Source organism: Paramisgurnus dabryanus, chromosome 1 (genome assembly GCF_030506205.2).
Source record: "Paramisgurnus dabryanus chromosome 1, PD_genome_1.1, whole genome shotgun sequence".
Classification (NCBI taxonomy): Eukaryota; Metazoa; Chordata; class Actinopteri; order Cypriniformes; family Cobitidae; genus Paramisgurnus; species Paramisgurnus dabryanus.
In genome coordinates, this window is record NC_133337.1 from 62,976,261 (window position 1) to 62,999,862 (window position 23,602).

Below are 23,602 nucleotides of genomic sequence, written 5' to 3' on the forward strand. Positions count from 1 at the left end.
AATCAGCTGTGTGTTGCTGGAATTTGATCTAATTGAGCAATGACGAAAACAGTTTACGTATATGCCGCTGTATGACAGGCTCTCATTCACAGAACGCACAGATAATCAAAGCAATGCATTCAACAGGACAGACCCTTCAGCACATAAAGAACAACAACAGTTTTACTGCCCTTTGCCTCTTAAGCATGCAGATATTTTCTGCAGAGAACAGCCAAAGCATGAATTTTTATGATCTGAGGGAATGGTTCACATATCTAAAAGGAGTAGTTGCTCCAGAATCTCGAAGAAATCAATGGGCTCGCATTTATGAAGGAATAAAGGACTTTCCACTGACAAAGGCATGCGTGTACCAACAATCATAACAGAACAGACTGCAGATTCACTGCAACAATGGCGACGTTCACCACAAGATGTCTGAGCAATTAGAAAGTCTTTTTGTCCTCTGCTCTCCTCATTCAAGATTCTTGGCTGGAATTAACCAGCGATGCTTGAACTCCATTCTGTTTGACCTCTGTGCAATGTTAGACATGCACATTTTAAACATCGGCGAATAATGTTGCCTTTATGTGGTCTTGCTGAGAACGACTGCATCTCTCTTGCTTATTCTGAACTAATGTACACATACAAATCTGGGGAATTATCTTTAACAGTACAGGGATTGTAAGAAAATATGGATGTTTTCTACCACATTATGGTTTTCGAAACAGAGAAACACGGTTTTAAGAGATGAATTCAAATCTAAATGCTTTGTTGATTTGTTTTTTATGGAGTGGATTGTGGTTTGACCTTTCCCAAAGCTTGCCATTTTACACTGTTCAAAAGATATTCAGCATGTATTCACCTTATGTTGACTAAACCCCAGTGCTGTAAGTGAGGATACATACATGTATTAGGCCTATAGTGATTTCTGTAGAATAGAAAACAATAATGAAATATCTGTGCATTAAAAATGTCTTCTGGCTACTTATCTTACACACTCATGAGACACACAGATTATTTAACTGCAGAAAATGCAAACACAAGTCAATAAAAATCTGGCAGCAGTTTGCCAGTAACTTACTGTAAATTTACATTTGTTAGTTTGTTTAAAGATCAATGAACATCAAACATTAATAAGACTTTATCTTTACAGAAAAAAAACTTTAAAATGACAGCATTATGGTAACCAAACATCAGAAAAAAACTGAATAATGTTGATAAGGATTTCTGTTTCCCAGAATGCTTTGCATGAGGCTGTTTTTTATTTTCATTTGTGCTTAATGTTTAATGTTCAATTTTCTTTGAAAAAACGGTTCCGATAAATTATAAACATTAATCTACAGGTTACTGGCAAACTGCTGCATAACTACAGCATTTTTTTTTACAGTGCCAATAATTCTTCTATTTGTTCTTAAATATGTAAAACTTGCAATTTAATAAATGTTAAATGTTTCATACACAATAAAAATTGTAAACATTTCACCATACAAAGATGATGGCTTAACGTCACAACCAGATTTTAAGATTATTATAGTCTTAGAACTTTCACTGAGAACATTTCCCCATGATTGAGGTCAAAACTAAAGAACAAAGAAACTTTGTTGTGTCTCCAGCATAAGCCCTTTAAAACTTTAAAGGCATGGCCACTTTATCATTAATATAAGTAAATATTTAAATTAACAAATTTTGCATTGGTGTTGATAAATGGGTACACGCTCTAATAACAGATTTTAAGACCAGGAAAGCTCTTTTTTATGGATCTGATCTCCATATTCCAGCTGTTGAGAGAAGATCTAATTGAACGGAAGTGATATTTGGATGTGCCTGTAAATGAGTGGGTCTAATTATTTCTCAAGAGGGTGGTCTTTGTTGTGCTCATACACAAAGGTACATGTACTGAGTACGCACTTTACTGAGTCAGAGCCGCTCTTGGTCCATGCACGCTTCCGGTCTCTGCACTATCAACACCAGTCTGACAAAAGCTCATCAGCAGCTTTGATTACTGGGGTGTAGCTAAAGGGTTTAGAGGGACTACATGTACCCACACAAACATACTTTCAACTCCTCGTGAGCTGTACTCCAGCATGTCTGTACTGATCAATTTAAAAAAAATCTTTAAACCTATATGTCTGTATGTCTATCTATCATTTTTATATTGTAAAATGCTAATGCAAACGAATAACAATAATAACCATGTTAACAACAACAACAATAATTAATGTAATACAATAATAAAAACAACAGTTAAATAAATAAAAAATAATAATAATACATTATTAAATTATTATAAGTTATTTTCCCATTGTAACAATGTTATTACTAAGATCTGAAGATAGCTGTGCTCATAACAAATAAAAAAGCAAATTTCATGTTCACTGAAGAAGTATGTATTTTTATTTTGACTGAGGGTCAGTTATCTCTGTCGAATCTGTTTCTGGACCAACTCACTATCAAATCTGTGCTCCCATTGCACCCTAAATCACGGGCACTGATGTGATTTGTGTTGTTGTGGTTTTGTAAAGCTGTGGGGGAAGGGACAGAGTTGAATGGCCCGACGGGCAAATATGAAGGGATTGCTGGGCATTGTAGTAGTATTAAAACGCTAAATTAAACAGTTAAAAAACGGTACGAAGGTTAAAAACATACAAATTAAATTTAAGTTGTTAAAAATGCACCTGGATGTGTCATTTCATTATCTTCTTACATTTTAACTTATTTAAACAAAGCATAATATTCAAATCGCAATCAAAGAAACTACAGCTCCCATCATGTTGGCCTTGTCTTCGCGCATGCGCAGGTGCTGCTTACGTGTAGATCCGCTAGTCATGAATGGGGTGGCGAAGATGCGTGTCTGTGGGTTTTATCCTGATGCTAAAATTTATGTTTATACGGTAATGAGGTTTTATCGTAACTTTTAGCATAACTAGATCTGATCGTTTTAAAGTATTTTTCGTTCGGGTAATCAGTTTTCCGGCGGCACGAAGAAATAACGGTGACGTTTGTTTGCATTTGGGTTTTTTGTAATCATAATGCCGAAGAACAGCAAGACATCACTGATCCAGACGATCGCGAGCCATGCTTATCAGACCTTTCATAACGGCGCTTCGTCTGGTTTTGGGGAGAATAATGCGTTCCTAGAGCATCAGGCAGTCCTCGTAACTCTCCTTTCTAAATTAACGGCCGCGGATCTGAATATTGCGTCACCGAAGAAAGTCTCCAGGAAATCTGCAGAAGCTCCAGTCACATACATGCACATATGCGAGACTGATGCTTTCAGCATGGGCGTGTTTCTCCTAAAGCCCGGAGCATCCATACCTCTGCACGATCACCCAGGAATGAATGGAATGTTGAAGGTCCTGTACGGCAAGGTCAACATCAGATGCTATGACAAGCTGGAAATTGCTGTTGGTGCTGATGCTAAAGATGAAAGCCGATTTGAACCTCCGCAGGGTGATGCTGTGAGCAGAGCTCTGCTCAGGACTTCTGGACAGTTTACTGTACAAAGTGCTCCTTGTGTCCTGAGCCCTGCCAAAGACAACCTGCACGAAATAGATGCTGTGGATGGACCAGCTGCGTTTCTTGACATACTGGCACCCCCCTATGACCCTAATGATGGGAGAGATTGTCACTACTACAAAGTTATACAGACTGCTGGGAGAAAGGAGCAGGGGGGTGAGGATGAAGTCTGGCTTTTGGAGATCCCCCAGCCGGATGATTTCTGGTGCGGAGGGGAGCCCTACCCCGGTCCTAATGTTTCCGTGTAGAGATGCACACTGGAATGGACTTGTATGGTTGCTCCAATTCAGCTGCGTCAACGTGTATTTTCTAGGACCTCAAAACAGCACTACATCATTTTAATGTCCATTTCATAGCATTTCTCGGTCAATGCTATTTTTTTGGATGTGCCTCATTTGCTACATCACCTCTCTGTGGCCTTTCTTGTGAATAATGAATGTATACATGCTTGAAAAGCATTTACTCTTGTATAAGTGCACACATATATATCTATATATTACTTGTGTTTAATTTATTGTAAAAGATTGTACACAAACACTTATTCAAATTTATTGTTTATATTTTTGCTTTTGAAATACTATTAAAATATTCGTAATACATTTTTCATTTCGTCTAGTCTTGGCTAGTTGAAGAACATGTTTTTTTTTAATTGCCCCTATTAAGGTTTTTAATAGTTTTTATATTGTATTATAATTATTATTATTATTTGCCAGTTAAAGTATAAATATTTTGTAAGTTTTGCAAAAATACATTGTGCACTGTAAATTAAGTTATTCAATTAACTTTGCATTATTTTTAATAATTAGAATATTTGTTCAATTTAAAGTGCACTCTTCAAAATATAGGTGATTTAGGATGCCATAGAACAGGGGTTTTCAAACTCTATGATGCCAAGGGCCCCCAAATATGATTAACTTTTTGTGAGGGACCCCCTCTCTAAAACATATGACAACATACATATTTTTATGTATAATGAATATATCATTGGCTGGACTTAAAGTAAAGCTGGATGTGTAAACCTGAAGACAAACATTCAAATGGATTTGTAATGCAGCAACTTTGAAAATAAATCTTGTTTCATAGTCCCCATTGTCATATTGTATATATGGACAGGTTGATGGTTAATTTCGCTGGTAAATGTGACCAGTGACAATAGTTCTACTACTACTAAATCTTGTTTCATAGCAGATTAAAGAATTCTGCCCTATGAACCCTTTTGAGTGAGATAAAAGAAAACTGTAATTCACAAAGCAAATATAAATGATTCTGGAATGTAGCAAGAAATGAGAGATAAATACCTAATAAACTAAAACAATATTTTTCTGGGAACCCCCAAGAACCTACTGGGGGTCCCCAGGGCCCAGTTTAAAAACCCCTGCCATAAAAGAACCATAAACATGTAAAACTATATATAGGCATAGATCAGGGGTGGGGAACCCTGGTCCTGGAGGGCCACTGTCCTGCAGAGTTTAGTTCCAACCCTAATTAAACATACCTGAAAAATCTAATTGAAGTCTTCAGGATTAAAAGCAGGTGTGTTTGATTAGGGTTGGAATTAAACTCTGCAGGACAGTGGCCCTCCAGGACCCAGGGTTCCCCACTCCTGGCATGGATGAAAATAAGCAATCTGTACATGGTAATGACACATTGTAAGCCTCAAACATGATTGTTTCCTTCTTATGTAAACCTTGTGCATGCAAAAACTGCTGGAAAACGGGCCAATCTCAACATACCATCAACTGTGATGTTACAGTCAAGATGTACGCCCCAACATTAAATTACACGTTAAATTAAGTACAAAGAGGTGACTGCTAAGTTAGCGCTATATGCTAGATAATGCTATATACTAGCGTTTAGGGTAAAGTTCTACTAATGTCTTTACAGATACGTTTTGTGGGACCATACTGAAAAAAATCACAAACTTACCATTCAGAAACTTTTCTTAAATACTAATGACTTTACAGCTACGTTTTGTGGGACCATACTGAAAAGAATCACAAACTTACCATTCAGAAACTTTTCTTAAATACTAATGACTTTACAGCTACGTTTTGTGGGACCATACTGAAAAAAATCACAAACTTACCATTCAGAAACTTTTCTTAAATACTAATGACTTTACAGCTACGTTTTGTGGGACCATACTGAAAAAAATCACAAACTTACCATTCAGAAACTTTTCTTAAATACTAATGACTTTACAGCTACGTTTTGTGGGACCATACTGAAAAGAATCACAAACTTACCATTCAGAAACTTTTCTTAAATACTAATGACTTTACAGCTACGTTTTGTGGGACCATACTGAAAAAAATCACAAACTTACCATTCAGAAACTTTTCTTAAAATCTATATGTTCATCTGATACAGGCTCAAACATATAAGGTCTGTTTACACACACACAGAGCTGCTGCGTCAGCTGACATGGGCTTAGCTTAGCACCCTTTTCTATACGTTACATTATTATATGCTCGCTAGTACAGTTTAATCTTTGCCTCTGTATTCTGCTGCTTATGTTGTCCATCAATTTTTCTGTGTTTTCTCCTGCATCTATTAATGTAAATCTGCTTTGAAACAATTAACCATTGTGAAAAGCGCTATATAAAAAATGAACTGAATTCAATTGAAATGAGCTACTCTGTAAATTCAGAGCAGAGCTCAACATTATCATTAATGACTCTTTCAAATAAGGTAATAATAGACCATTTCATTCTGGGGACAAATCCTAGAGTTGTAAATGGACAGGTAAAACTGCCTCTGGATAATTTTTGCACTTTGCACTGATTCAAAGTCACATTCCTTTTATAGGTATCAGAGAACAATGTAACATATTGAATCAATGCATTCTTTGGCACCTTTAACATTCGAAAATACTTTGTTTCTTAAAAAGTTATTTTTTTAGTGAAAAAGGGTTCTTTATATTATAAAAGCTAAAGAAATGTTTCTTCTAAGAACCTTTGACTAAATGTTTTTTTTTATGGCATTTGCTGTGAATAACCTTTAAAACACCTTCATTTTTATATCATTAAGCAGTCCTTACTGCTGTAGAAACATTGACACGCTCAACAGACTTTGCCAAAGTATACAAAATGAAGATTGAAATATTGAGACTGTAATTGTACCATTGACCCAGTATAGCTGATGTTTGTTGTCATCCATGGAAATTTTTTAATAATTAGTCGACAGGAAGAAAGTGGGAAACTCTTATCTATACACGATTGATGTCCTTTAGTTGTATTATTACTAATAAAGTTTCTGTTTATCTGGTCACTTTCATTTGCCTGAGCTGCCAGACTTTCAGTGTGAATGTCTGAAGACATCTAGACATATTGATGTCAAATATGGTCTAGTGTTTCCTACGCAACGGTATTAAGGTGGGAGGCAAGCTTGAATTGCACATCTAAAGGTAATAAGGTAATAAGTTAAATAAGTTGTTTCTTAGACATTGTTTTTGTAGATATCATCTTTTGCTTTAGAGCCTGCTGTCTAAACTACATAGGAACAAGCAGGTTTCTCCCGAAGCAGCACAAAACAGTTCGCAATACTTAGTGAACGGATAGTTTAACTGATAAACGTATTTGTCTCTGTATTTTTATAGCAGCTTTACAAGAGCATAACTTTTGAGAAGGAAGTTAATGTCTTATTTTAATCATTTTTGTGTTCTCTTCTGAAACCATGGTTTAGATTATGCATATATGTTTGTGTTGTCTTAATAAGCTTATTATGAATTTTTTATGCACACACAAAGGTTTTATGCATTTACATAACATTTATGCTATAAACAATACACTTATCTAATATGGGGTCCCAGTTTTAAACCACATATAAAGTAAAACTATAACAAGATTTAAACAGTGGCAAAAATTATTTTTCAGTTTTGTCAATTAATTGAAATGTTGTATTTGGTAATTGTTTTCTCCTAGTTCAGACTTACATTGCCCTTTATTTATTTATTTTTAGAAAAGTTTACCTGTGGCATATTAACATATGAAGGGCTGTGAATATTCACACCCTTTGTGCAACTGTAAACAACACAGCATGTGGGTGCTGTGAGTCAGAGCTCAGTGATGGGAATGTCCCTACAAATATACTTCACTTTTTCCTTTTACACATTTTATTTAAGTGAAAATCACTTGCAGTCCACAGCAAAAGTTAATAATTCATGTGTTTATTATTTTCATGTATTAGTCATATCATAACAAATACATTTATATCAGTCAAAACAATCACAGAACAAACGTCAAGTCGCTATGAGTTTAGCTATTTACAGTCTTTTTTTAACCACAAAACACTTGACACGAAACAATTTGTACAAAAATATATCTTCGAAAGCTTTCATATTAAAGGATAATGTACAATTTAATTCAAAGTTCAGGGTTTATGTACAAGATGAACGGGCGAAAGGCACGACAACGGGAGAAATAGTCATGTTAACCACCTTGTTAAAGAAACACATTACATGAGTCAAAACAATCTTATTTATAAATCAATAGTAGGCTACATCCCAACTGTAATGATGTATGAATTTAAAATGGACAAAGTTTATTTTACCAGAAGAAATTTTGAAATGTGCTCTTTCAGCACTCATTTAAGTTTAGCCACTCAACTCATGCCCTGGTGTCTATATGGCACAATACTCCCACGTGCGGTTTAAAGTTATTTTATATTAAATTAAGTCACCTAAATATTCAAACAAAGTGCGTTTGGTCAGTCATCATTCCACTGATGCAAAAATAAATGTAGCAAGAAATAAACGCACCACTATTAAAGTGCGCAAAATGCGTCTCCGTGGCTTTTGGCACTGTGGTTTGAAATCACTACACATCAGTCCACCCAGTTTTAATATATTATAATAATGGTCCGTTATTATTGTCACTTTGACTATTGCCTAAATAGTGTTGGTTATTGCACAGTCCAGCTGGAAGTCTACTGGCTTGAAGTGGACGAACAGATGCCCGTGGATGAGCCCATGGTGATGGTGCGCTCTGAACTGGTGGACGCGGAGGATTTTCGCTCTTTTTGTCGCAGGTGGATTTTCGTGTGTCTCTTTCTTTCGTCGCTCCGCGCAAACTTTCTCCCGCAAAAGTCGCAGGCGAACGGCTTTTCGCCTGTGTGCGTGCGGATGTGGGTCGTCAGGTGGTCGCTGCGGCTAAAGTTCCTCATGCATATCCGACACTGGAAGGGTTTGTGGCCAGTGTGGATGCGAATGTGTCTGGTGAGCTCGTCAGATCTGGAGAAGCGCCTGTCGCAGCCCTCCGCCGGGCAGGGGTACGGGCGCTCGTGAACGGGAGTCTTGCTCGGTCTGTTGGGGTATTTCCTCGGGCGCAGAATGGGCCTGAGGGGTAAATTTTGCGGGCTGTAGGCTGTGGGTAGCCTGGGTCCGTCGGACACCGGTCCGCCCAGTGTGAAGTTCCTGATCGTGTTCAGGGGCGTTAGCGGAGGAGGAACCCTGAATGACTCCAGCGGGCACGAAAACGGTTTGCGATCGGGCATTGACTGCATGTCCCTCTGGCACGGGGGCTGGAAAAACCCGGCGTAGTCCGGGATGATGGGGAACAGCCCCGAGTCTCCGTTTGGTTTTGGGGATGAGTAGGACGGCGGAGGATAGGAGATGGGACAGGTGGATGTGGAGAGGAATGCCGATGGGTCTTGATAGACCTCCCCGCATCCGGAGTAGGGTGGTGGGGGAGAGTAGATGTGGTCCATTTCGGACTGGTTTTGCGCCATCGTGCAGCTTATAGTACTGGAGAAGTGGCCTGGGGAGACCGAGGATGCAGGTGAGGAGGATGCAGAAGACGGCTGGGTCATGCCCAGGATCCCCGCGCTCACGATGTTGATAACGCCCTCTGGGTTCCAGTTTCCTGGGTACTGAGAGTCAATAGAAAACTTTCCCATATAGGTAAAAGTTTGGTTGCGATGGCCAGCTGGTTGCCCGAAACTGCTGGGATAAGACAGGTCGAGAGATCGCTTATCTGTGCTCATGTCACCGCCGATCAATCCATCTGTAAAACAAACCAAACAGAAACAAAGTTTACATCTAGCCGAACTCCCTTTACATCATGCAGTTTTGCAGAACACTTTTGATGCTACGTTTGATGATGCGCCGAGGGCAAACAGCTTTGCTTTTACGCACGCGTTCGTGTAAACAAACTGACAAGCATATAGGCAATGCATTTCACTTTTATTGTCTACCCTAACAATATGTATTCGTTAAACATGTTAAACATACAGCAGATGTCTAAAGCCACTATAAGCACAAGAGGACAGAAGCAGGTGAGATGCGCGAATCATCCTTACCTCCCGACGGCCCGTTAATCTGCTCGTAATGTCCTCCTAAATCACCATTTGGAAATATAGTCACAGATGCTGGCAGTGATGTCGCAATATCGTCCACTGAGTAGATGCTTTCGGAGAGAGGATGCACAAAGCCACCAAGAGTTACGGGGGCTTTCTCCAAAGTTTTAGCTGTCATCTTTCAGTTTTCGGTAGCACTCGTTCGAATGATCACAAAGTGTTTGTGCCTGTGCGAACGACTTCTGCTTCTCTCAAACTTTGAAAACGTTACATGTGGAGGGCTGTCACAAACTCTCTGATAGCATCTGGCTGCTCAATGCTCTTGAATGACAGATCCTTGCGGAGCTGCTAGTGGTAGTATGTATTTATGGTGAGCCTATCAATGTGCCGTGACGTCACTGACCATATAAGGACTGAATGGCAAAAGATGGCTAGCGCTTCGCGATCTGATTGGATGCAGCTCCTGTGACGTTTCGAGGCAATACTTGTCAATGGAGAATCCGTTCTGTGAAAGCCGACCGTGCACGAAGAGCATTTCGGTCGTGCGGATAAATGAACATTGCACATTCTTTTTATTTTAAAACCTCGTCTCCTTTAATTGATCATAAGTATGGTCATAAATGCGTTGAAAGGCATTGCATTCGACCTTTATTATTTTTTATTTTGATGTAGCGTATCATTCACAGTCAGGAATTCCGGTTCATTTATGCCTTAAATGGTTTTATCCGGCAAACAGCAACACCCCTTTTATCTATTTATGGTGCTTATTCCGGAAATTAAGTATCGGAAACTCGCGAATGTTGCCGAGCACAGAGACGCCGCTCAGCAAGCATCAGAAAACCACAATCAAATGAGAGACACAATCACGGAATTTCTACCTTTGCTTCAATGGCCCTGTCGGAAAATGCGCTATATCTATTTGAATAGAGCTTGTATTTTTGGAAAGAGGGAAACATTTTTTAGTAAATGTGTCCTATTATTAGAGTGCAGTTGGAAAAATATTTCATATATAGATTAATGTCACGATACACAATATAGTTATTTTTGTTATTTTTAAGTGTTGGTGTCTTATGGTGGTTGTCATATGCTAAAGCTTTCATTGTACGTAGAATAAAAATGTATCTAATGATGGAGAATTGATGGGTCAGCAAATTTTGTTGGAATTTTAAATAATAATAATAATAATAATAATAATAATTAAACAAATATTTAGTAGGCTACCCTGTGTACAAACTTGAGAAACTAAAACTTTCCAAATGTAAATGCCTGTATACCTAAATAGAAATGCTTTCCGCCGTGAGGTTTATAAATGCGACCAAATAAAACGATTATATTGAAGTGAATTCCCCACGTGGGTTTAGAAACTTCTCTTAGTAAGAGGTACGGGGGAGGAGAGGTCGGAATTTGAGCCAATGACAAAGTCGAGATTTTAAAAAAGTAACACATTTAGGCTATTCTATAATAGCATCTATTCAAAAAAAATACAAACATGTGGGGGATTTGATTGTCTTCTGATAATAAAAAAAGTAAACATGTTGTTCACTTACAGGCATTGAGTATATTAGATATAAAACTGTTTGTAAAATATTGTTACGCAAATGTTATTGTTTTACAAGCTCAGTTTTCTTCTGCGCATTAAAATCACAAAACATCATTTTCTTTTCGTCTAAGTCAAGCAAACTGTCTCAGGTCTTATATGGACATGTCAATGGTTAATAATAGTCAAGTCACTACTCGACTTATGTCTGATGTTATGACTGTCGGAATAATGGCTTGAGTTTGTGTATGTGTGTATTCAGGGCAAACAGGTTCATCTCTGGAAAAACATTTTAATTCCATTAAACTTCCGACATCCTACACATCAAGAAGCGACCGCTATGACTGTGCTGTGGTCGCAGGTCTAGCTATATAAACATGTTCAATCTTTTAACATTTCAACATATAATACGTTTAAGTCTAATGCATAAAGCCTATGCAGTTTAAATATGAAGATCTGAAATAGGCTATTGGTTCAGATTCACTTTAAGATATCCAGTTTCAATTAAGTTATTGAAATATTTCGGGTGGGATTGCAAATTAATATGACTAATAGTTGTTAAAATAAATTGTAATAATATTAATGCTCTGATAACGTAAAGCAATCAAAGCATCTTGAATCGTATTGCTTTACCCGACAGGGGTTATGTCATATCATATGGACAGAGGGCGGTATGGTGCATGTGTTCTTTTACCCCGGCCTGACATTTACTGTGTGAATTTGATTTAAATCATCTAAAACTATTTTGAAATGTTTTTACATCTGGGAAGTAGAGTGCATTTTTCTGCGTTAAATTTATAGGTGAGGTGAGCTTTATCATCATCAAATTTAAAACTTATAATAAAAATAATTGACTAGCTAATATGTGACGTATAGCGTTCATAGGACACAAGATCAATCGTTTAATCAAAAAATAAATATATATTTTTAAAATATGCGATGCAACATTTGTGTTAACTTTTATAAGGTGTTTATTATTTTAAAAGCAGAAATTCTTAGAAATAAATTGGATTTTATTCATTCACGCACGTTCATACAGATATAAATTACATTTTACTGACAATATAATAATAATTACACTCCGAATTTTTAAATAATCTCAAAGCAATAATTCAAGTATATTCCAGAAATAGAAGAATACACTAGGAAATATTTTTAAAGAGTCTAATTAGAGAGCTTTGTCTGACGTTATCATCAGCAATTAAAAAAAAAACATTTCAGCTTGTTTTGAAAGCATGGCAGAGGATTTTAAATCGGCCGCGTGCAGGAAACCTCAGCAAACACCCACAGTTTTGATAGTACAATGAAAATCCCCAATTACCACCGAGCTTCCTGTTGTCCACCATCAATCTCATATATTTTTATCGCCACCCACTCGTGCTCTGGTTATTTTTGAGAAGGTGTTGCTGTCATCATACGCGTGGCTTGGGAACAGTCTGTGATCTCAGAGTGTCATAACAATTTCTGAATGAATTACAAATGTTGCCATCTGTTGTCAGTACACTGACTATTTGCTTGAAGAACTGTGTACAAACCAAAAAAGGAAACTTACTGAGTAAACAAGAATGCTTAAAACTGATCTTCACAGCGAAGAACAATTTCTAGTACTCCAAAGAACCTTTCAGTCCAACAATAAGGCCTACAGTAATTTTCTTTTTTATGTTCATACTCCATATAACAATTTTCCAATAGGCCTACAAAGAAACTTTTGTGCAACAGAAAGGTTCTGTGGATGTTAAATGTTCTTTATGGAACCATACAACCCTTTTTCCTAATAGAATAGGCCTGTTCACGGGTTTAGGGCTCACGGGTTGTAATTTCGATCCACATCCCGTCTGATGTCTCATTTTTAGTGCGAGCAGTGCGCTAATCGCCGCTGTCGCTCAGTCGGGCCATTAGTAAAGAAGTCGCGTCGTCATGATGACAGACACCACAGTAGATATTGACTGGAGTGCGTCACCGCAAATCACCCTAAACGCTCGATAGCAACGCGCCACATTTACATTGAATGTGCCAAAGAGCCGTGCGCGTTTGTCAGGCGCGTCGGCGCTTCTCTGGCCCAACGGCGCGTCCGTGAATAAAGACCGCGCCGAGTAATGTGACAGACCGGGGACAGACTGATTACCGAGACGTGTCAGTCGCTGTTAATGGGGGAAGCCCAAATCAGTGCCTGAACATCCATAATGAGGATGGAGGTAATGAACCCAGGCCTGTTTCTGCTGCCTGTATTAATTGCAAGACCTCTCAACGACTAAAAGCCTATAGGCAACCTTTATCTGCTCTACAGGGCAACAAGATCAACCAGAGGCTTGGTTTCAGGTGAAAATGGTCCGTGCTTGATGAGGTACAGCACGCTTTACTCCTGTGGATCAATGGTGGTTATAGGCACATGCATTATGCATGTCAGATAAATCTGCATAATTGGTTAGATATAGGCAGGAGAAAGTCAGACACAGAGGTTAGCGGTAATCTTAATGGATCATGAATTGACCCTTCACAACTGCTACGATATAAACTTCTTTGTAAGACTCCCAGTGTTTGCTCTTTATGGCTAATTGTAGCAGTGTGACAGCTGGAGAAAACCGTCCAGCGAAACACAAAAGCGCTCAAGTCTGCACAGAACAGTGACAATCTTTGCAGAAAACTGATGCATCTGAATGCCTCACATTTTCAGGAATTCTTGCTTCCTCCCCCGCGGACGAAAGAAGGAAACTTCTTCAAATGCACGCGTCTTTGTTGTACGCCTACAGATGCAAAAATGTTTGCACACTGTGCAGAAGTGGCCCGCTTTGGCAGAGCGTGCCGGGCCCACCGAATGCTCGTTTGCAGCTGGGGTCTGGCTGTCCCTGCTGGGAATGATGGACTCAATGTGATGGACACCCACACATGGCAGCCACTGAATTGAGGAGCTTTCTTTTCTGCATGTGCACAGGGTCTCCTGGGGTCAAATGACTCTTGCTTATGATGATACACAGAATGGCATCTTTCTGGCATTATATTTCTTCTCTGTTTCATTGTTCTCTATTACTCATCAAGATTGCACAATTCTGATTTCTTACACTTTGTGATATAAACTCTACTCGCAGATGAAGTAAATATTACAGGTACACATCTGATCATAAAAAAATAGTTTCTGCATCAATCAGTAATATTTCAGTCTCTCTCAGTCACCAAAGCCATGCAATGTTATAGCAGCTTTATTTATTTGAGAAAAAATGTACAAATCTGCTCCACGGATGAAATGTCTTTTAAAAAACAATGGTCAGGCATATGACAAGACCCCATAAAGAAAGCTGTCAAGTTACGCCCACAAAATTCAGATGAGGTTTGTGGAAGAAGGGTGAATGGACACAAACCTGCTCTGGAGTAGCTGACATCTGAAGACTAGCCGTGGGAGACTCCGCACAACATGAATTGTTCTCTTCGCTGAGTAGGAGGCCGATTTTCTTAGTGAATTTGAGTAGGTGTTACTTTTCTATAGATGCTCACCTTCAAAAGGCTTTTTTGTTTGTGTTAGCGGTATGTCGGGTGAGCTAACAGTCATTGTATTTTGCTATTAATAATCTGTTTGTATTTAGGAAAGGATTAATGAATGATGACGAAGTCGTGAGGGAAAGCCGTTATATCAGTTTTGGATGGTGTGAATGTCTAAAATAATCCCACATTATTACTCAAAAGATAGCATTTTTTTTTTCATAAATCATAGCAAAAAATATATTTCTTTTTTTGTTACATGAAAGTTATCAAAGTTATCAATTTATTTTCAAGTTTATTTACCCAATTGCTCAAATTTGACTTTTCTGTGAATGACACACATTTTAAACACATAATTGCTCATAGAGACAACGCCTTTCCAAAAAAGTTTTGCACAGTTTTTTTGCTATATATTGTAATATACCATTATCTACATTATCTAAATGAAGGTCTGTGCTCACGGAGAAAAGTACTGCACACCCACAGGCTCAATATCATGCAACATTACCGTGCATTAAAGCACACACACACACACACACAGAGTAAAACACATGAGGAAACATTGGTGATGTTAAATGTTATACTCACATCATCAGTGCGGCATGGAGAAAAGTGGCTCTTTGTGACTTCCCATATCATCATATGAGTGGGCTCCTCCAAGAGCTTCACACCGCTCCAATAGCAACACAGCGCTCCACACACACACACACACACACACACTTTTACACACCCTCACACACTCCTGGGATGGTGCTCCTCATGCAAACTGATCTAGCATCAAACTGACACTCTATATTCTACCATGGGGCTATATGAGGTGCCGTCTTTCTCTCTCTTTCGCTGTTTTGGGGGGTGTACAATGTTGGAAAAGGAAACTCAAAGACAATGGTTGGACATCGTGTGTATTCTGCAGCTTTGACATTGAAATTGTCATGGTAATGTTAAAGCTGAAATGCTTTGACACACTGGATCACGCGTGGCATTGTCTTTCAACATCTCGGTTAAAGGTTGGCACACGCAACCGTGCATGTAACATGTGCATGCTCTCATGAATTGAAACACAAACAATTGTTTTCCATGCACAATGAAATGTGACTTTGATTAGTGCTCTTTGCCTTGGCTGGCACCACTTTTACTGATTCTCATATCGAAAGGTTAGAGATTTTAACAAATCTAAAATCAAAAAATGTAAAAAAAAAAAATAGTTATATAACTCAACTCGACCTGCATTGTTTGTTCTACATTTCAAGTGTGGCATTACTGACAAAAACTACAAAGACTTACAAAGGAAGAGCAGAACATCACATAACTTTGATTTGTACCCGTAAAGAACCACCCATGACCACTTGAAACCTGTAACACATGTGACAGCAAGCTTAACAAAGGCATGTTTTCTTTATATGAAACCATATGCATCTCAAAGAAAGGAAAAAGGTAGAAATGTGATTAATTTACTTGCAGCTATTGTTAAACTTTAAATAATCAATCTTTAGTCAGGGTCTGACTACACATTATGTCTCGTGTGAATGCTGGTTCTGTTCTGGTTCTAGTGGGGCTGCAGGTCACGACCCAACATCATCTGCATTACTGATCACTCTGTCCATCATTGACTTCTGCCGTCTCTATTAACAGCATCGGCCATTAACACTAATGTTTGTTTAATGCTAAAGACACAAGACTGTGTTTTCTGCTCTCTGTCATCAGGCTAACGGCCATACGTTAAGTGTGTGTGTGCATGACAGTTTGTTTTGAAGGTAAGAGACATACCGTTTCAAGGTGAGAACCATTAATATCAAATTATCCTGAAAAGAGTTAATATTTTTGAATAGTTTGTCCATAAATAAAAAGTAATTTAACCACATTTTTTATCCATCCTTACGCTGTTTTGAGACTGCTTGGTTGTTTCAAACCCACACTGTAAAAATTATATAAAATCTTAACAAATCAAGTTAAACAGTTTCAATCTGTCTTTATAAATCATGTCAACTTATCACAAGTCAAAACTTAAAATAGTTGTTTCAACTTTTTTTACTGCAAATGCTATTTTTATTCCTCTGTGCAACATTCAAAAAGCATCTCAAAACACATCTCTTCACTTTGAAAAGTAAAAAGTTGGATCTAAAAATTACTTCAGTTGGTAACACCTAAAAAATTTAAGTTAAAGTATTTTTCCCTTAAACATATAAGTTGATCCAACTTAAAAAATCAAATATTTTAAAAATGTTTTTTGCAACAGAAAAAAACCTAGATTAATTTTGCTAATCAAAAAAATAGATCTTGATTTAAGAATTTTTAGATATTGGTAGTGAAAACAAGACTGAAATACTAAATTTTTTTTCTGCTGTGTTGGTCCCAGAATTTTCCGTAAAACAGGCAGAGAGGCTTCTGTGTGAACACAAACACATCCCATAAATGTTCTGCGAATGCTCCTGTAAAGAGGACCTAGTAACATTCCTGTAACATTAACTGAGATCTTATCATAAGCTAAAATGCACACGCGTTGTTTCTTGAGAGATTATTAGCAAACTTCAGATGCTGTAGAAAAAACTTCCAAAATACGTCACACGTCTTTACGGGATCTTTACAGTATGTGTGTGAAAACTTAATGGCAGTGTGAATGAAAAAAAAATCAAACAATCCCGGACAAATCCCAGATGTATTTTCCCTGTACATTTTCTGTATCCCTGTGTTAAAAGGGCTCAACAGACGTGAGCTCTGTGTGAGGAACCTGCAAAAAAGTGTTTAAATGTTTGAGATCATCATCTGTTCAATAATAACTGAGATATGAGTAAAAGCTTGCAAAGCTATTGTCACAAGAAATTTTGAAACATAAGTCAAGTGAATGTGCAATACTTTAAAAGTCCATTTTGGAGCTTGAAAGCTACAGACACTACAAAAAGAAACAGAACAATACGACAACAAACAAACCTTTTTTTGTTCCTTTATGAACACTGTTAAAAATAATATCAAATAAACATATTTTCATGTTACTTTCACTTAACAAATTAAGTTAAACTATTTCAGCTTGTTTTGTCAACTTAGTCAAAATGTAAAAAAGTAGGTTGAATTGACTTGCAAAACCAAGTTGTTTAAACTTTATGCTGCATTTTTGCAGTAAATATAACAGGACCAGAGCATTTGTCAAAAGCATTTCAACATTCATCATACAGATTTATATACATTATTTTTATATATTATCGTTATGCTTCTTGTTTGGCAATCACGCTTTCTAAAACTAAAGCAAAATCATGTAATTAAAAGTTTAAAATCAAGGCAATAAAAGTCACACGTTTTAGGGGTGTGTGTGGGGGGGAACTACACAATAGAAAATTAAGCAAATGGGATCATTACGAGCGTTCATCTTTGTTTGCGAGCGGATCAGGAGATGATGAGGCGTCTGTATTTTCAGCAGTCTCAACAGACAGAGCTACATGTCAGGAGCTCGTAACAAATGGTTTTGCTAAATCAATCTTTAATTCGGTGCCTGCCTTTTGCTAATGCGGAGTCTTGTTAGAGTCTTAGCCTATTGTCGGCTCTGTCAAAGTTTAGCCATTATGTATCGAATCCATCATTTGTAGATGTGGTCAGTAATGAATTGTGTGCATCAGCGTCATTAGAGGTTTATGAACCGAAGGCCTCCACCTATTAAATGGAGCTATTAAAGAGCCTCTTAATGTTCACCCTGTTTAATGGTGAGAAATAGACTAAAGCCGTCACGGGAGAAAAATTAGTTGATTTTGATTCATTAGATGAACACTCATTTATGCCATCCTAAATGATTGCTTTCTAATATACTGTTTTCTCACAGAACAACAAAAGGAGGCGATGTCTTCATCTCGAGATCGGATTCTTCGAGGCTTGAATTGTGTGTGAGCTAATCTTTCAAAATCATGTGCTTTATGCTTGACAGTGACCAATAACAAATTCCTTAAGTTTTAATCGTGATTAGTAAATGGTGTAACGGTCTGACTGTGTTTGGATGTACAAGTGGGAAAAGTTTCTGTAGGTGTGAATCTTTACTGAGAGATCTGTGGTCTCTCTCTCACACACATGGGATCATTTTATATCATGGTAAATATTTCTCATCAATCTTTATTTTGTATTTAAATAATTAGTGGTGTTATATTAGTAAGTTTTATTTGATCACGGACTGTCAAAGGTGTCACTTAAAAAGGTCCTACAATTTCGGTATAGATATGTACCATTGGGTTGCTAATATGCACCTGAGGTGCAAAGGTGTACTTTTTGAAATGGTGCTACTTCAATATAGGGACCATTAACTGTGACCATTTTTTGGGGGGCAGTTTACTGAATAAACCTCTAACCGTATTTAACAACACATAACATAAAAAATGAATCCTAATGTATGGTAAGTAAAGTACTGCTTTATAAACTATTTACTTATAGATTATTTTACATTACAAATAAACTGTGTTAATTGCATGTTTATTTAAAGACGTCTCTCTGTCATAGTTTTCAGGTCTTACAGAATATTTGTGGATGTTATATGATGACTGATATCTATCTACTTATCGACTAACTCCCACTGTCCCTGTGCGTCTCTCTCTGTGTTCTGGTAGTAAGGTAAAGAGCATCGCTGTTGTCCAGGGGAGAAAACACAAAGGCCCAGTGGCAGGTCCATTCTTCCCCAAACCCAATACCACCCGCAGGGTCCGGCCTTCTCCAGAGCGGCCCAGCTCCACTCTCCAAATGATGATTAATCGCAGGGGGTCGAGGGGGGGCTCAGGCCCTGACACGGCCATAATGCCAGCCACCGGAGTCTGGATTGGCCAGCAGCGGTCAGTGGGTGGATGTCCACAGAAGATGGATGACCTCAGCAAGGCCTCGGTCCGCTGTCATTAACACGAGAAAAAAAACACACGACAAAAACAAAAAGAAAGGGGAGCTTGGTGTGAGGGAGGCCGGGTTAGCGTGTGGGAATAAACGAGAATCTCAACATTGAGAGACACAACTTTCCCCATGCAAAATAACGCAAGCCAGTGCTCCGACACTTCCTGAGAGCAGTGAACTTCTGGAAGTTTGCGCTCATCAGCGGAAAGAGGAGCCGCAGCGAGTCGAGATTTTCTCTGACAGTTACAAATGAAGCCGCGATTCATTATTTTCCAGGGAATTCGGTCTTCCGCAGACAAAGATGGAGATCCAGCCGTAGCGTCACTGCCCATTTGGATGGAGATGAATCAAGGTACTTTAGCCCAGACGCAGCCCTGACAATCACATCAGCGAGGCTATCGGACTCCCCTCTACTCCTAGCGGACGGATCCGATGTGGAGCGGAGCGGGTAATAAACGCTCCTACAGAAACTCCATTAAGGCAGGTCTCCGAAGACCAGCTCATTAGCATACCGGAATATTCCCCCCGTTTGTGTAATTCTATAAACTCTTATTGCTTCCACTATCCTATTCTTAAATGACGCTAATAATGTGGAAAGTTAAGCTGTATAAATGAGGGTGTTCTCGCGCTCTTGCGTCTTGTGTTTGTTTTAATCCGGAGTCTGGTTACCTCATTCGCAGCCCCCCTAATGACCCATCTCTGTTAATTAAACAGATGAGGAGGAGGCGGCGGGTGCGCTTGCAGGAAAAGATACGTTGCTCCTTTGTTCTCAAATTGTGACAAGTGTGTGTTGTTTATCTGAAATACAAGACAAATTAGCTAATAACCATGGTATATAGCGTTCCTTACACGATTATACGCACATCATCAGCAAATTATGACCTATTGACTTTTAAATAAATAATTACGTCTTGTTGTTGAACAGACTGTCTTGCTTTGACATAAGCGAGCCTTATCCTGCTTTCAGCCACCAATAAGAGTCCTGTCAACTCGTATCAAAATCCAATTCGGATCAAAACTGGTCAGCAAATTTCACCTGGAATAATTTATGCAGGAGGTGTGATTAAACAATATATTTTTTTTTCTGGGCACAAGTCAAAGTATTCTAGCAAAAGATAAGACCCTGACACCCTGTTTAAACCAAAGCACTTTTACTGGAACAGATACAATCACAAGAGTCACATTTTACACTTTGCATACAGAAGTAGGCATTAGTAGTAGTGGGTAGAGCGAACAAAAGAGCAAACTGCTCACCTGTAGGCCTGCGGTCTGTTTTAAAGGCACAGCAGCAGCATAAGATTTCACTGAGGGAAGCCTTAACTAGTTCTTCACACTTTTTTCACAATTTTACTTTACTTAGGGGGTGTGTACACCAAAGCATTTAAATGCGGCTGAAACGCCAGGCGAATGCCGATTGTGGGTGCTTGCCAGCGTTTTTCAGCAAAGCGCTTTGGTTGCTATGATACTTCTGCTTTGTTTATCAGCCATCGAATGATGCGCCGGTTGGTTGTTGTGATATTTGTCCCGCCCCTCCTCCACTGTGATTGGACGGCCGAGTGAGAAGTGACATTGACGAGCTGAGCGTTTTCACCAAAAGTTGAAAAATTTTCAGTACACAGAAAAAAGCGCAGCGCTTCCATTGGAAAAAATTGAAAACATACGTCGTCTGTCGGCGTAAACGCTTTGGTAAATAAGTATACCTAAAGTCTTTGTTCTTCTTATTACCCAAGAAAGGGCACATTGGCACGCTATATATAGCAGCGCATGTTGTCTATTTAACAATGATTTATTAATGACTTTTAAGCAAAACAAGTAATGAAATTTAGTTAGAAAATAGAAAAAAGTAAATCAAAGGTACTCAACTTCAAAGGCTGAGAGGGACACATTTTAAACAATTTGAAAGTATTTGTTTATTTGACATTGTGACTTTAGATAACATGTCTGACACACATTTTAACTATTGGCTGTTTTTGTTATTTTTGAGGACCGGTCATGAATATTTTAATAATAAAAAACTATAACATTTCAAAGTGCTAGATGCGGCTCACCAGTTGGGTATACTTTTGATGTAAATGGTAACATACAAAAAATCCAAAACCTTAGCCAGCTGTGTTGGCCAGCTGAATTAATCAACTGTATAAAATTACAACATATCAAAACATGTGCCAACTTGCCCCGCCCTGACGTTTCTTAAAAAAATACTATCATTTTACAACTCTGATATAATTGTGTTTACCTAACACTTATTGCTAAATTTTTGTTTTAAACTAGCTGTCTGAAATCCATATATAAAACATAGTTTTTTGTAACTAGGATCTGGAAGTAGGTAAAGTTGGCTTTGTTTCATTCGGTAGGTGTCAGCAGGACCGTGTACGTTCCTGCGCTGTATATTTTTCTTTTATCACACAACATCCTGGCTCATCCTGTGAATCCCTCATTACTTCAGTGCATGAATGTCCCTAATACAGTAAAAGTACAGACAGGGCAATTTTCTCTGACGTGCGCTGCCATCTTGTTTTGCTCAGGGAAACAAAGAGGCAGCGATTGATGGCTTTGTTTGAACCAAACAAGCCCTTGACAGGCCGGCTCTGTATTCAAAGCATCGGCTTCCTGACGCGGCCTTCGGCTCAGGATGCAGTGGCATAGCCGTACTTTAGCCCACTGGTTAATGTTCAACCAGGTACAGGAACTGACGTTGTGCTTACGTAGTGGAAGGGCAACCCCCCTGCTCGGGATGATCCGTCTCTCCTGACAGCCAGCTCCACTTACCTTGTTCTCAGCTTGTAACGCGCCATGTCCAATTAGCTCTCAGGGTGCTCCGTCTTCATCCCTAAAGACTGAAGAAAGCAGAGGGCCGATCAAACCGATCATGATGGAGGAGGCCTTGATTGGGCAACAAGATGTCCTGCAGCCCTAGTCCAGACCGAGTCAGCTAATCATCAACTTTGTGTCCATCGGCAGAAGTGAAAGTCTGTGACTGGACAGGAAGCGTCACACCGGGCCCACAGTGCCAGGCCGTGGAGATGAGAGACCCTGCTATTGTTTCTTACAGCTCGTTGGTGAATTTATGCTGATAAAGATGTCGACTGTGTTGAAGAAGGAAATGATATGGCTGAAAGATGTTCAGCCGTCAGTGAGATGTTGGATGGCTTTATCAGGATACAGCAGACAGAGTTTCTTTAAGTACGGCTTTGTTTTGTCCAACGGCTTGATTTTTGTTATATGGTCAATCTTGGAAACTTTCAATTTCAGTGTCATTGTTCCTTCTTTTCTATACAAATGCATTTCATTTGCAGAGTTTTGTATTTTCTACAGATTCTATCCGATATCCCAGATTTTTACATTTTATTAGGATAATGCATACATTTGTCAAAGCAACTTACAGTGCATTACAAGGTATAATTTTTTTTTAATAGTATGTGTGTTCACCAGGTTCAAACCCATGACCTTTTGTGCTGCTAACACAATGCTCTACCACAGAGTACAATTTCAGTCGTAACGCAAATATATAAAAAAACACAAATCCCCATGTACACCATGTACATATGTGAATGCATACACAGATTCCGGAAAATCATTGGTTGTGTGATTAAACCAAAAATCAAACGATCCCGGACAAATCCAGGATGCATTTTCCGTATATTTTTCATAATGGGCTTAGCTCACAGTGTGAAAAGTTGTGAAATGCATACGCCAAACTTCAAGTTTGTGTGCATATGATACACCAGTCCTTTCCATTCACTTAATAGACTGCATCTTTTTGTGTCATTTTATGTATTGGTTTCTCAATCTTTTCAGTTTTTTAAAACATTGTTGCTTGTGTTTGGGTTTAGATTTGCGATTTGCTTTAGAATGTCATTATATAGGTTTCTCCATATTTTTGTCTATTTTTAAACCAGGGTTGCTTGAAGTTGGGGTTAGAATTGGGGTTTGGGTTAGGATGTCATTTTA

General features: G+C 38.4%; 2 protein-coding genes across 3 annotated transcripts; one reads left to right on the forward strand and one right to left on the reverse strand.

The window, feature by feature from the left end:
* The first annotated feature begins 2,772 nt into the window (after positions 1-2,772).
* On the forward strand, positions 2,773-4,094 carry adoa (2-aminoethanethiol (cysteamine) dioxygenase a). Its single transcript, XM_065257796.2, has one exon. It carries the CDS (start codon positions 3,009-3,011, stop codon positions 3,741-3,743), a length of 735 nt encoding a protein of 244 aa, XP_065113868.1. The 5' UTR covers positions 2,773-3,008; the 3' UTR covers positions 3,744-4,094.
* A 3,565-nt stretch (positions 4,095-7,659) lies between these two features.
* egr2b (early growth response 2b) lies at positions 7,660-15,525 on the reverse strand. 2 transcript variants are annotated; one of them, XM_065253664.1, is made up of 2 exons: positions 15,389-15,525; positions 7,660-9,497 (listed from the first exon to the last, which is right to left on the reverse strand). In XM_065253664.1, the coding sequence occupies exon 2, from the start codon at positions 9,475-9,477 to the stop codon at positions 8,422-8,424; it is 1,056 nt and encodes a 351-aa protein (XP_065109736.1). In that variant the 5' UTR covers positions 9,478-9,497; positions 15,389-15,525; the 3' UTR covers positions 7,660-8,421. The 2 variants fall into 2 exon arrangements, with proteins under 2 accessions (XP_065109736.1, XP_065109734.1); XM_065253662.2 differs by lacking the exon at positions 15,389-15,525 and adding an exon at positions 9,793-10,206.
* Positions 15,526-23,602: the final 8,077 nt, after the last annotated feature.